The sequence below is a fragment of the Bison bison genome, unplaced genomic scaffold (assembly GCF_000754665.1).
Source record: "Bison bison bison isolate TAMUID 2011002044 unplaced genomic scaffold, Bison_UMD1.0 scf7180017864295, whole genome shotgun sequence".
NCBI lineage: Eukaryota > Metazoa > Chordata > Mammalia > Artiodactyla > Bovidae > Bison > Bison bison.
The window spans coordinates 10222594-10233685 of record NW_011494867.1 but is presented as its reverse complement, the minus strand read 5'-3'; the positions used below and the strand labels follow the sequence as shown (position 1 = coordinate 10233685).

At 54.0% G+C, this 11092-nt stretch overlaps 1 protein-coding gene and 1 long non-coding RNA gene across 2 annotated transcripts in view; one reads left to right on the top strand and one right to left on the bottom strand.

Annotated features, from left to right (window-relative positions):
• Positions 1-338: 338 nt before the first annotated feature.
• The window catches only part of KLHL36 (kelch-like family member 36), a 12574-nt gene continuing 1820 nt past the window's right edge, over positions 339-11092 (bottom strand). The window contains exons 2-5 of the mRNA XM_010850821.1: positions 9316-9394; positions 3597-4670; positions 1928-2085; positions 339-1050 (exon numbers count right to left, since the gene is read on the bottom strand). Of these exons, the coding sequence (XP_010849123.1) occupies positions 495-1050; positions 1928-2085; positions 3597-4670; positions 9316-9378 (1851 nt within the window). The 5' untranslated portion in view covers positions 9379-9394 and the 3' untranslated portion in view covers positions 339-494. The remainder of the gene's footprint in view (positions 1051-1927; positions 2086-3596; positions 4671-9315; positions 9395-11092) is intronic.
• LOC104996536 overlaps positions 9406-11092 on the top strand; it is a 19340-nt gene continuing 17653 nt past the window's right edge. Inside the window, exon 1 of the long non-coding RNA XR_826212.1 lies at positions 9406-10187. This is a non-coding gene — a long non-coding RNA (uncharacterized LOC104996536). The remainder of the gene's footprint in view (positions 10188-11092) is intronic.

Below are 11092 nucleotides of genomic sequence, written 5' to 3'. Positions count from 1 at the left end.
AGCGTGGCTGACACTCAGTCATTCCGAGGACAGTAGTTTTCAGCCCCCCTCAGCCCCCTTCAGAATCGCTAATTCTGAGGTGGGGCCCAGGAACCTGATGTTTGAAAAGCTCAGCCAGGTTTGGGGAGGCGGGGACTACGGGGCCTGCACTGTCGCACCGGAGCCCTTCATTCCACTACAGAAACTTCTGCGTCACTCTTGCCCTGGCTGCTCTCGGCGGGATGGTCGGGGGGTGGGGGGGCACCCACAGGGGTTGGTGACTTGGGAAGTAGCCCCGCACAGACGCAGTGACCACTCTTGCCTGGGCCCTGGGTTAATTACTCAAGCAAGATGGTATGTCAAATCATATAGAATATTTAATCGGTTACTGTGATACCATAGAAATACCAAGAATCATAAAAGTAAAAATTAAAAAAAAAAAAAAAAGCTGCTAGGTCGTACATAATGGTGCCAGGGTTCTCCCGGTGGCTGCTGGTCTGTTGGCACGCCGGGGGTCACTGGCCGTGGTCCTGGGGCCTCTTGCCTTTGCCCTTCTTCTTCTTGTCCTCCAGCCGCGGCTTCAGGGCGCACACGCAGGCCGACACGCCAGCGATGGCCTTGGGCAGCTCGGTGCCCTCACTCCACTTGTCCTTGTCGCGGTCGTAGACCTGCACGGTCTTGGAGAAGGCCGTGTTCTCCCAGCTGTAGCCGCCCAGGATGTAGATGCGGCCCTCCCACACGGCCACGCCCGACTCGCTGTTGGCGTGCAGCAGGGGCGCCACGCGCGTCCACTGGTTGCACTGCGGGCTGTAGGCCTCCACGCCTAGCACGTCGAAGCGCTCCATGGACTCCAGGCTGTCGTCGCTGCCGCCGATGGAGTAGATGCTGTCCCCCAGGCTGCACATGCTGTGCCAGCCGCGCGCAGTGCTCATGGGCCGCCGCTCCTCCCACACGTCCGTCCGGTGATCGTAGCACAGCAGGTTCTTGCGGTAGGGGCCGATCTGGTAGTCGTGGCCCCCCGAGATGTACACAAAGTCCTTGTAGATGGTGCCCGCATGGCCATAGGTGAACCTGCGGATGGGCGGACGAACAGAGGGAGAGAGGAAGCTCAGGGCTTGCCTAGGACAAGGTCAAGATTTCATCGGTCGGCTTCCTCAACCACGGTCATCTGGTTCTGGGTGATAAACTACGTGGGTTACAATCCACCCTGCTAGTTATTTTGGGGATCAAGGGACTCAACTCATCACGTGAAGCACGAGGCCCAGGCTGGCACACGGTCATCAGTAGCTACTATCATGACTGTCTACTCATCTTATTCACAGGTGTCCACGTAGGGCTTCCCTGGTGGCTCAGTGGAGGAGCTGGGATCCACACCCAGACGCTCACCCCACACCCTCTTCTAACTTCCAGGGACCAAGTCCCCTAGACACAAGTCCACAGCAAGCCTGCTTCAGAGGGTGCACCTGCAGGTTCGATCGCAGGGGGCTGGTCAGATAAACAAGTCCCCTCTGCTAAGCCCGTGACGATAAACGCAGTGAATGGACATCTGGAAAGGGTGGGACAGTCATCACGCCCCCTTCACAGACGAAGCAGCAGAGACAGCACAGGGTGGGGACACCTGCTCGAGTCAGATGGAGCACAGACGACCCCCACCCCCTGAACTCCTCCTGCCCAAAGCTGAGAGGTTTTCAGTGAATCTCTCACCCCCTGAACCCAGCACCCACTCCCTGAAACTCAGGCAGTGAGGAGACTTGCAAACGGAGCACTCGGGCAGCCCCCAACAGGCGCCCTGACACGCCGCCACTACGCCCTCTGCTCCTCATGCTGCTGTTCACAAGCCAGGAGACTCTGCCTGGAATTGGAGGCCAAGATACCCAGAAAGGCAGGTGGGCTCAACTGCCACCCTGGAGCCTCGGCGTCTGTAGATCTGCCCCCAAACCCCAATCACCTTGGCAGGCCAGCTACATAGGACCAGGAGTCGGTCTTTGGGCTGTAGGTCTCTACCGAGGAGAGTGCTCCGTTCTCATTTCGGCCGCCGACGGCCACCAGCATGTCCTCGATGGAGGCCAGGTAGAAATCCACACGGCGCTGGTTCATGGAGGCCACCTGTGGAGGTGACACGCCTGTACTTCCCCATTCCCAAACCTGGGTCAGCATCAACACCCAGCACTGTGTCCCCAGCATGCTCCATGGAAGACACAGCCCAGGTGAGGCAGAGGCCACCTGAGTCTGGGGAAGGGAGCCAAACTGGAAGAAGAAAGGGGGGCTCTTTGGGTGGGGCCCTCAAGACCTCATGAATCCTATGAGGGGCATGGAGAATTCACTTCCCCAAACCTGTCTGGCCAAACCTGTCTGGACTAGAATTCTGCAGGACACACGGGTCCCAGACACTGATGGATTGGTTTCCTGAAATGTAAGTTCACCTTTCCCCTTGCCCCCCACAATCAGGTATTTTAAAAAGTAGTACTGATTGCCATCTGTGCTGGCGGGCAGAAAGTAGCACTCAGCAGGAAATTAGCAACAGGAGACCCGAGCTTCTTTTTTCCTTTTTAAAGACAAGCAGGACATTCGAATGAACACGGTTCCACAGCAGACTACATGGTTAGGCTGCCACTGCTATGAAGGTATGGAGGCCAGCCTTCTAGGCTGGGAGCCTCCTTCTTGTGGCAAGACTTACAGAGTGGTTGGTTTTAGATTTTTGAGAATAAAAGAGAAAAGTCATCTGAGTCCCTTCTGAACCTTGAGCTCAGGAAACCTCCAAGTTAGGTCAGGAGACTGAGGTGAGTATGAAGACTGGGACAGACTCTCGTGAGTGGTGCTGTGGTTCTGGGGAGGAAAGGAGCACAACCCCAACCCCCCAACAATGTGAGCTACAACCACAACCCTGGGAGGTCAACATCCCACCACCCGCTTCCAGAGGGAGAAGCTGAGATTTGGAGCGGGCGTGGAGCCAGCCTGAAACTCTCAGCTACAATTTGCCAAGCTGGGCCGTGAACCTGGGTCTGATACCAAGACCCAGCCCCTTCCCAGCATGAGCCACCACACCTTCCAAGGGGCCATGGCTCCTACAAGACATGAGCCTTCGCAGCCTCCCTGAAGCACCTCCAAACCTGTCCCAAAGAGGAGCTTGGCGGAGACTCCGAGACGTGGGGAGGCTGTCAGAAGTATGGGTCAAGTCTCCAGACCAGTGCCATCAGGGATGGTAGCCACTAGCCTCGCACGGCCTTTCACACTCACGTTTAAACACGTGACAATGAAATAAAACTGAAAACTCAGTTCTTCGGTCCCATGGGCCACACTTCAAGCCCTCAACTGCCACATGTGGCCGGTGGCTACTGCTGGATGGCACAGACACAGAACTGTTCTGCGGGTGCAGAGTTCTACGGGGCAGCGGTGCCCTGGGCGTGGCCCATCCCTGCAGAAGGTGGCCAGTCAGCCCTCAGTGCCCCCAACCAGGCAGGGGGCTGTGATGGGGCTCGTCATCTTATCATCACACCTAGTTCAGAAGCAGGACGGCTGTCCAGGCCTGAGAGAAGGGAGTGAGGGGGCAGTCAAGACTAAGGTTAAGAAGATCGAAAGTCCTCAAGAGTAAAGAAATAATCTGGCTTTAATCTCACCTTGATCCACTGTTTACAGCGGGGGTCATACCTATAAAGGAGATTGGAGGCCGCATCCCCTCCGTTGTCCCGTGAGAAGCTGCCGCCGGCGATGAAGATGAACCCCCCCAGCACGGCGACGCAGTGGTGGCTCCGCCGGGCCGGCAGGGGCGTCTCCTTGACCCACTGCTCACTCTGGGCGTCCAGGTAGCAGGTGTCGTCGCTGAGCTCCAGACACCGCTCGGAGACCTCGCCGCCCACAAAGAGCAGGCACTCCTGGGTGGTGCGGAGGGCCGTGCGCTTGGTCTGCATGACGGGCTGGGCCGCCAGGCTGTTGTGGTAGCGCACAGCCTCCTCGATGAAGCCCTCGCAGTTGGCCTCGCGCGGCAGCAGCGAGCACACGGCAGGCTTGACGCGGTGCAGCAGGTCGTTCTTGGGGATGAGCGGGAAGTGGATGTTCTCCAGCACCTGATAGGCATGGGCCTCGCGCTCGGGCTGCTGCGTCAGCCACTGCAGGGCGGCCTGCAGCAGGTCGTGCTCACACTCCCGCTGTACCTCGCTGCTGCCCAGGTAGGCGCACAGCTTCTGCATGGAGATGTTCTGCAGGAAGGCGGGCGTGAAGGACAGCGTGCCGAAGCGGCTGAGGATGAAGCTGTCGATGAAGGCGTCCAGCCGCTTGAGGCTGTAGATGGAGGCCAGCTCCTGCAGGTACAGGTAGTTGTCCTCGCTCACCTCCTGCTCCAGGTACTCGCAGCAGAAGTCCACCGCAGTCCAGATCTGCAGCAGGTGGGCCGTCTCCAGCACGTAGTCGATGTTGCCGCCGTCCAGCACCAGCTCCCCGCCGTACAGGAAGTCCACCACGGCCTTGAGCCCGATGTAGGAGGCGCCGATCAGCTCCACCTCCTTCTGGAAGGCCTCGCGCATGCCCAGGGTGAACATGGAGTTGAAGTAGTCGCTGCACACGGCCAGCAGGTTGCGGTGGGCCGGCAGGCGCTGCTCATCGGCCACCAGGACCACGTCGCAGAAGAGGCCGCGCAGGCGCTGCTCATTCAGCCGCTGCAGCACTGTGCCCGAGTGCTCGGCCCAGCGGTACACCTGCAGCGGCGAGAGCGCCTGTCAGGAGGGGAGGGGGCCTCGGACCCACCTAGCACCACCCGACCAGCGTTTAGCATACAGCAGAATGAGAGAGAACGGGAAACAGAGTGCCAGAGTACCTCGCAGAAGTAAGGGTGTTTCACTGTGTGTGTGTGTGGCTATGTACTTGTATTGGGCTTCCCTGGTGGCTGAGATGGTAATCAATCTGCCTGCAATGCGTGAGACCCGGGTTTGATCTCTGGGTCAGGAAGATTCCCCTGGAGGAGGGCATGGCAACCCACTCCAGTATTCTTGCCTGGAGAATCCCATGGGCAGAGGAACCTGGTGGGCTACAGTCCATGGGGTCGCAAAGAGTCAGACACGACTGAGCAACTTTCAGTTCCATTTCTTTACAAATAAAATTTACTCAACCTTTCTTTTTTCCTTTCGTTCTCCCCCTCTCTTCCTCCTTTATAAACAGAATTCCCCAAAGTGTTCTTCGTTCCCTCCTTTCCCATCTCTGTTTCCTTCTCAGCAAGTGTGTGTCATGGCAGAGGTTTGCAAACGCTGTCCCGTGGGGAGGGTGAAGTTATGTGGGGTGGAGCCTCTCTGGTGGGACGGGAGCTCGTGGAGCCCCAGCTCTGCAGCCTCTGAGTCTCGAGCAGCCTCTGAGCCTCCGTTCCTGGTCTCACAAGTGAGGCTGAGTCTGTTTATCACCCAGGTTTGTGGGGGTCATGAGACAGAACCTGGCACAGAGCTGGCCCCAGGGGAGCGGCAGCAGAGTCACCTGCTGGGCCCCTCAGTCCCCACGAAGGCGCAGTGCCGACACTTAGGCTACGAGACCATCCAACAAGGTCACGGGACCCAGAGACTAACGTGCCTAGGGAACTTACTCTCAGAAACACGGCTTCAGCAGTCACAGCCAGGGTTAAAAGAAACGTATGTAAACTGCAGCAACACTATGCTACACATGGCCCTGTACACGTGACTGCACGCTCTTGTTCGAGCATCATGGGAACCCTCCAAGGGAGTGTCAATTATATTTCCAGATGAGGAAAAGTCAGGCTCAGAAAGACTGCAAAATCTGTCCAAAATCCCACAGTGACTGAGAGGCAGGGCTGGGATTTGAAACTAGATCTGATTTCAGAGCCCAAACCTTTAATCACCATGCTACACAGGAATTAACAAATCAATTGATAGGAATAATTAATAGGAGTTAATTCAATACATTCAGGTTGGTGGACATTGACTGACTGTTGTCTGCCTGCCCTGGGCTTTTAAAGATACAAAGAAAACTCAGACTTTAGATAACAGTTTCTAAATCCTGGACGGAATAATCAGGATATTTCACACTGCTCTATTTACTCCCTATAAAAACAACAAGATGATTCAACATATGAGAAAACGGACCACTCAGAAACATCAGCAGGGAGATTCAAGGGTGATTGGGAAAAAGGGCTAGGCATTAAGTCTGATGTGTGGTGGGGGTGGTGAGGCTGGGCAGGTGCAAGCAGCTGGCTGACTTGCACACAGGTCCCTAGAGGTTACTTCTCAACGCGTGTTCTATGGCTGGGGCTTGGTTTTTCCTTCCCTTCCAGATCTGCCCTCTACCACCTCCAATGCACCAGTGACGGGCCACTTTATTTCCCTGTGGTCCTTCCCGTCCAGCCAGTTCCAACATCCACGGCTCCATCCACACCGAGTCTCAGGCAACATCCTCACATTCTGAGGACACCATGCAGCCAATCCCTACAGCTCCCTTCTCTTTCAAGTCCACAGAGCCAGGCTCTCCTGCCTGACATTACAGGGTGGCTTCTTGGAGGTTCACACATGGATATTTCTGCCTATTCTGGTTATCCAGAGAGCGCTGGGCTGGCCTGGTTTTGGCTTATAATTGAGCAGGAAAGGTCTGGGCTCCAGCACAAGCTGGCCTGGGGCCCCTCTTGGGTGCAGACTGAAGGAAATAAAAAGGCACCACAGGAGCGGGCTATCGAGTGACAGTGAAGGCTAGTGTCCTTGAGAAGCAAGTGAGGGGCCTCAGGTGGGCTCTGAGCCCACCCTGGTCTCCTGGTTGCTTCCAAGCTGGCGGGGGCACTGGAACTATCACAGGTAAATAGGGGTACACAGGCCCCTAGCTGCGGCGTGAAAAGGAAACAGCCCTGAGGAGGGGCAAGGATAGGGAGAGCCCCGGAGGAGAGTTTCCATGGGGCCATCTGCGGCAGGCAGGCAGGGCAGAGACGGCTTCACTGCTTCTACAGCTGGGCCTCCAGGCTAGGTGGGCTCGTTTAGTTCTGCACCTGGGTCTCCACCACAGCCTGTTTCCACATGTTTAGTGTAGCAGCAGAGACAACAACTAAAAAGAGACAACCGTGACTTCCCGACTTTAAAGGGTCATCAGTAACTGAGTTGCAGCACTTCACATAATTTAGAAACTCTGACCTTCGACTTTCTCCCATGACATTAACCCTGTTCATCCCTTCATTTCTTATTTCAGCACCTTCACCAAAGGCTAGGCAAGGGAAAGAAACACAGGTACTCAGGGTCTAATGCTGGGCAGAAAGGAGCAGGTATGGGGATGTTGTTGTTTAGTTGTGAGGTCGTGTCCGACTCTGCAACCCCATAGACTGTAGCCCGCCAGGCTCCTCTGTCCATGGGATTTTCCAGGCCAGAATACTAGAATAGGTTGCCATTTCCTCCTCCAGGGGATCTTCCCAACCCAGGGATCAAACCTGTGTCTCCTGAATTGGCAGGTGGACTCTCTACCGTTGAGCCACCAGGGAACCTGAGGTATGGGGCACCTTATACTAAAAAAGAATTCAGGGACTTCCCTGGTGGTCCAGTGGTTAGGACTCCAGTCACTTCCACTGCACAGGGTGCGGGTTCAATCTCTGGTCGGGGGACTAAGGTCCCACAAGCCACGTGGCACAGCCAAAATAAATAAACATTAAAGAATAAAAAATTCAGCATCAAATTGGATCGACATATTTTAGAGTAGATAAATGAGCAGCGGCAGCCACAGAACGGAAGGCTCCATTGATCTGAGACAGGCAAGGTGTACCACCACAAGCGGTAACTGGGGTGACCCTCCGAAGCAGGCCAACGAGAGCAAGGAGCAGGCACACACAGCCACCCCCGACTCCATTCATACAAGTTCAAGGGCAGGTGAAACTGCTAAAAGCCGGGAGAGTGGCTCTCCCTACTGCAGAGACCCGGAGGGGTCTGGTGATATTCTTTTTAACTTATCCAGGTTTTGGCCACACGGGTGTGATGAATGTCTAGAAATTCAAGGGCACGTTATGATTTGGGCGCTTGCTAAGTATGAAATGTTAGGAACATAAATACAACAAACCAAGGGATAAAGAAGCCTATTCCTGAAAGCTTCAATTCAAAGAGAAACAGGCTCAGAATCTGGCTTGAAGGGACAAAGGTTTCTAGCACTGTCGAACTTAGAAAGCTACGCTGTCTCGGCAGCCAAGCTCCGAAACAAAGCCCCTTTGAGGCAGCAGTGAGACCTTTCTGGGTTTTCACAGCAGATAAAGCCAGGCTTGGCAAGGGCCTTCTCAGTCGGCTCAAATGGAAACAGGAGAGTTCTCAGGGGGATCAGCCTCCCCTGAAAATTACACCCCATTTTTCTTTTTCACACATCTGTTGAACCTCATTCCTCTTTTTGTCCTCATCTATAAGTTGCTCGCAGCTCCCTTTATCTAAAATGGTATTTCTTCATCTTTCTTCATTTGTCTGCTTTTAAGATATTTTTTCCCTAACAGCTTGCTATGTCATTTAAACACACAATATACAGTCTATATATTTGGGCATGTATTATATTTACTTTGAAAGAGTAAAATTCTTTCCACACCCCCAAGCTCACCCCTTATGAGCAATGTCAGCCCCATGGAGAATGCATGATATAGTCCAACCATGACATTTAATTGTCAAAACAGGAGACTTTTAAAGAAAAGGACGCTATTGATATTTATAAAGAGACAGGTATAAATGGGGACTGTCCCACAAATTGGTCCCCTGAACCTCATCTACAGCGGCTGTGGGGACAAGGGCCACTCCAAGTCACCTGAGGAGTCTGCTAAAGGTTACAGAATACCAGGTCCTGCTCCCAGACTTTAATTTAGCAGGTCTGGGGTGGGGCTGGGTACATGTACTTCCAATGAGACACCTGCCTCCTCCCCCCTTCCCAAGACAAGTCTGATGCAGTCAGTGTGACACAGGTAGGGAGCAGCGCCCTGGGGGCCCACCCTCACTCACTCCTAGGGTCCCAGAAGGTCACGATCAGGAAAGGCTCTGGCCCTTCACATCAGGTATGCCAAGTGCTGCCCCCACGATAAGGCTGGGGGCTGGCTTCTTGACAGACATCTTTGGAGCCTCAGGTGGAAACAGGAATCCCATGGCATCCACCCTGTCCTGTACACCTCTCAGGGTCGAAGTGCAGGATAAAGGAGTCCAGTTGTGTTTCTAACATCCACCACTCCCTTCAACCCCCGCTCTCTCTGATTTTATGATTTTTCCACTCCTTGCCTGTGCCGCCTCTAGTCACCGTTAAGGAGATTAACACCAATGCCAAGAATAGAAAATCAGCCTGTACAATGAGAGTGAGCTTGTTAGAAAACCCTCACGCTTCTTGGGCAATCGGCACAGTGACCCATTCACAGACCTTTGAGGACTCGCTGATCTTGTACGGCCGAGACACTCGCGTCTGCCGGCTTCCCTCCATCATAAACGAGATCGCAGCCCTACGACAAGAACGGGGTTTCTGAGCATGTAGTAATAACTCGAGGTCATTCACAAATCGCAGACTCTGCTGGCAGGTGTCAGTGACAGCAAGAGCGAAGGGAGGGAAGAGAGAGAGAACACTGTACTTCCAAGCGCTCTGTCACGCTGAGTGCTGAAAACATTCGGGTGTTCAAATCAGACAGAACACGTAGTAAGCGTTCCCTTCTCACCTTAAGTCCCACCACGTCTTGTCTCTCAGCTCACCTACAAACACCTACCTTTGTATGTTTGATCAGAAGGCCGTCTTTGCAATAGATCAAGACCACAGTATCAACAGTTGTCATTTCAGAACCCAGACTATGACCCTGGGACCAAGTTAAGGGACTGACACCTGCCATCATAGTAACCTTCCACCCCGCTTGACCAAGCTGACGTCACTTAACCCATTTCACAGATGACGATGTTGAGCTCAAGGTCACACAAAGCTAGTGAATGGCTGGCAATCAAAGCTGAATCTGTTCAGCTTCAAAACTGGACAGACATGGGCACTTGAATGGGGCCTAGGCTGAGTCTCACCCTTGTAAAATTCTGTGACGTTCAGGATACGGTTCAGTGACGACTACCACGTATAAAATATGCTCTGGACACAGGCACTGTCTTGTTTTCTTTGTCTCACTGATTTAAGCCCCACAACATCACCAGGAGGCCAGCATTATTATTACCCTGTTTACAGAGGAGGAAGCTGTCGCAGCGAGGGGAAGGAACTTGCTCAGCTTCACACTCAGGAAGCAGCAGCAGAGTCAGGATTCCAAGGTAAGGAGGCTTGCATGCTCTCAAGCCCTAGGCTACTCCACCTGGCCATTAAACAAATACCCACAGGCAGGAAACCTCTGTGAGAGAATGGGAGAGGGGATGGGGTTATGTCCTGCCTGGAACATCCAAGATCAACTTGAACAAGCAATTTAACCTTGCTACACACTTCATGGTGGAGTCTATGGCAAAGGCTGGTGTACCCACACCATGACAGGCTTCTTCCAGTTTTTGAAATGTCAAGCAACTCACTAAGAGCACAGAGCCGGCTCCGGGGGACCTCGGAAGATGGGAGCACAGGGAGGAAGGATTAAGCCAGCAACATGGGCACAAGTCATATACTGGGACAGAGGGTTTACAGAGGGATCTATCCCCTGCTATCCGAGTTGAGAAGAGTCAGCTTTTGCTAATAAGTAACAGTGCAATAAGGAGTCCAGCGCTCTGTTAAGATAATCACGGAAAACAAGAGGAGGCTCCAGTGATGTGGGGGAATGGGTTGGGGAAGCGATCCTGGTGCAGTCTACCCTGCCAGTTTCCTGGGGGAAAGGAAGGGATAAGTAGATTTCTCTCGGCAAATTAGCAACTTTGTGACAAAGACCAGCTGTAGCCCTCCCCCCAATCCTTTCTGACTGCCCCTAGGATGCTGGGGGCTCAGAGACGGAAAGGAAGGACAGCAGCAGCCATCCTACTCTTCATCCCTGACTTCCTTGTTTCACCTTCACCCTCCGAGACAGGTGTCACCGCCGCTCCTGATGCCCAGGCTCAGGCGGCCGTGGGGCCCGCCCAAGGTCACCCGCAGCACACCGTCTCCACCACCCGAGGCAGCCAACCAGGTCTCAGGTCTGCCTTCAGTGCTAAAAGCTTTGTTTTCTAGGCCAACGTTTCTAGAGAGAGTTTTCCCCGTGAGG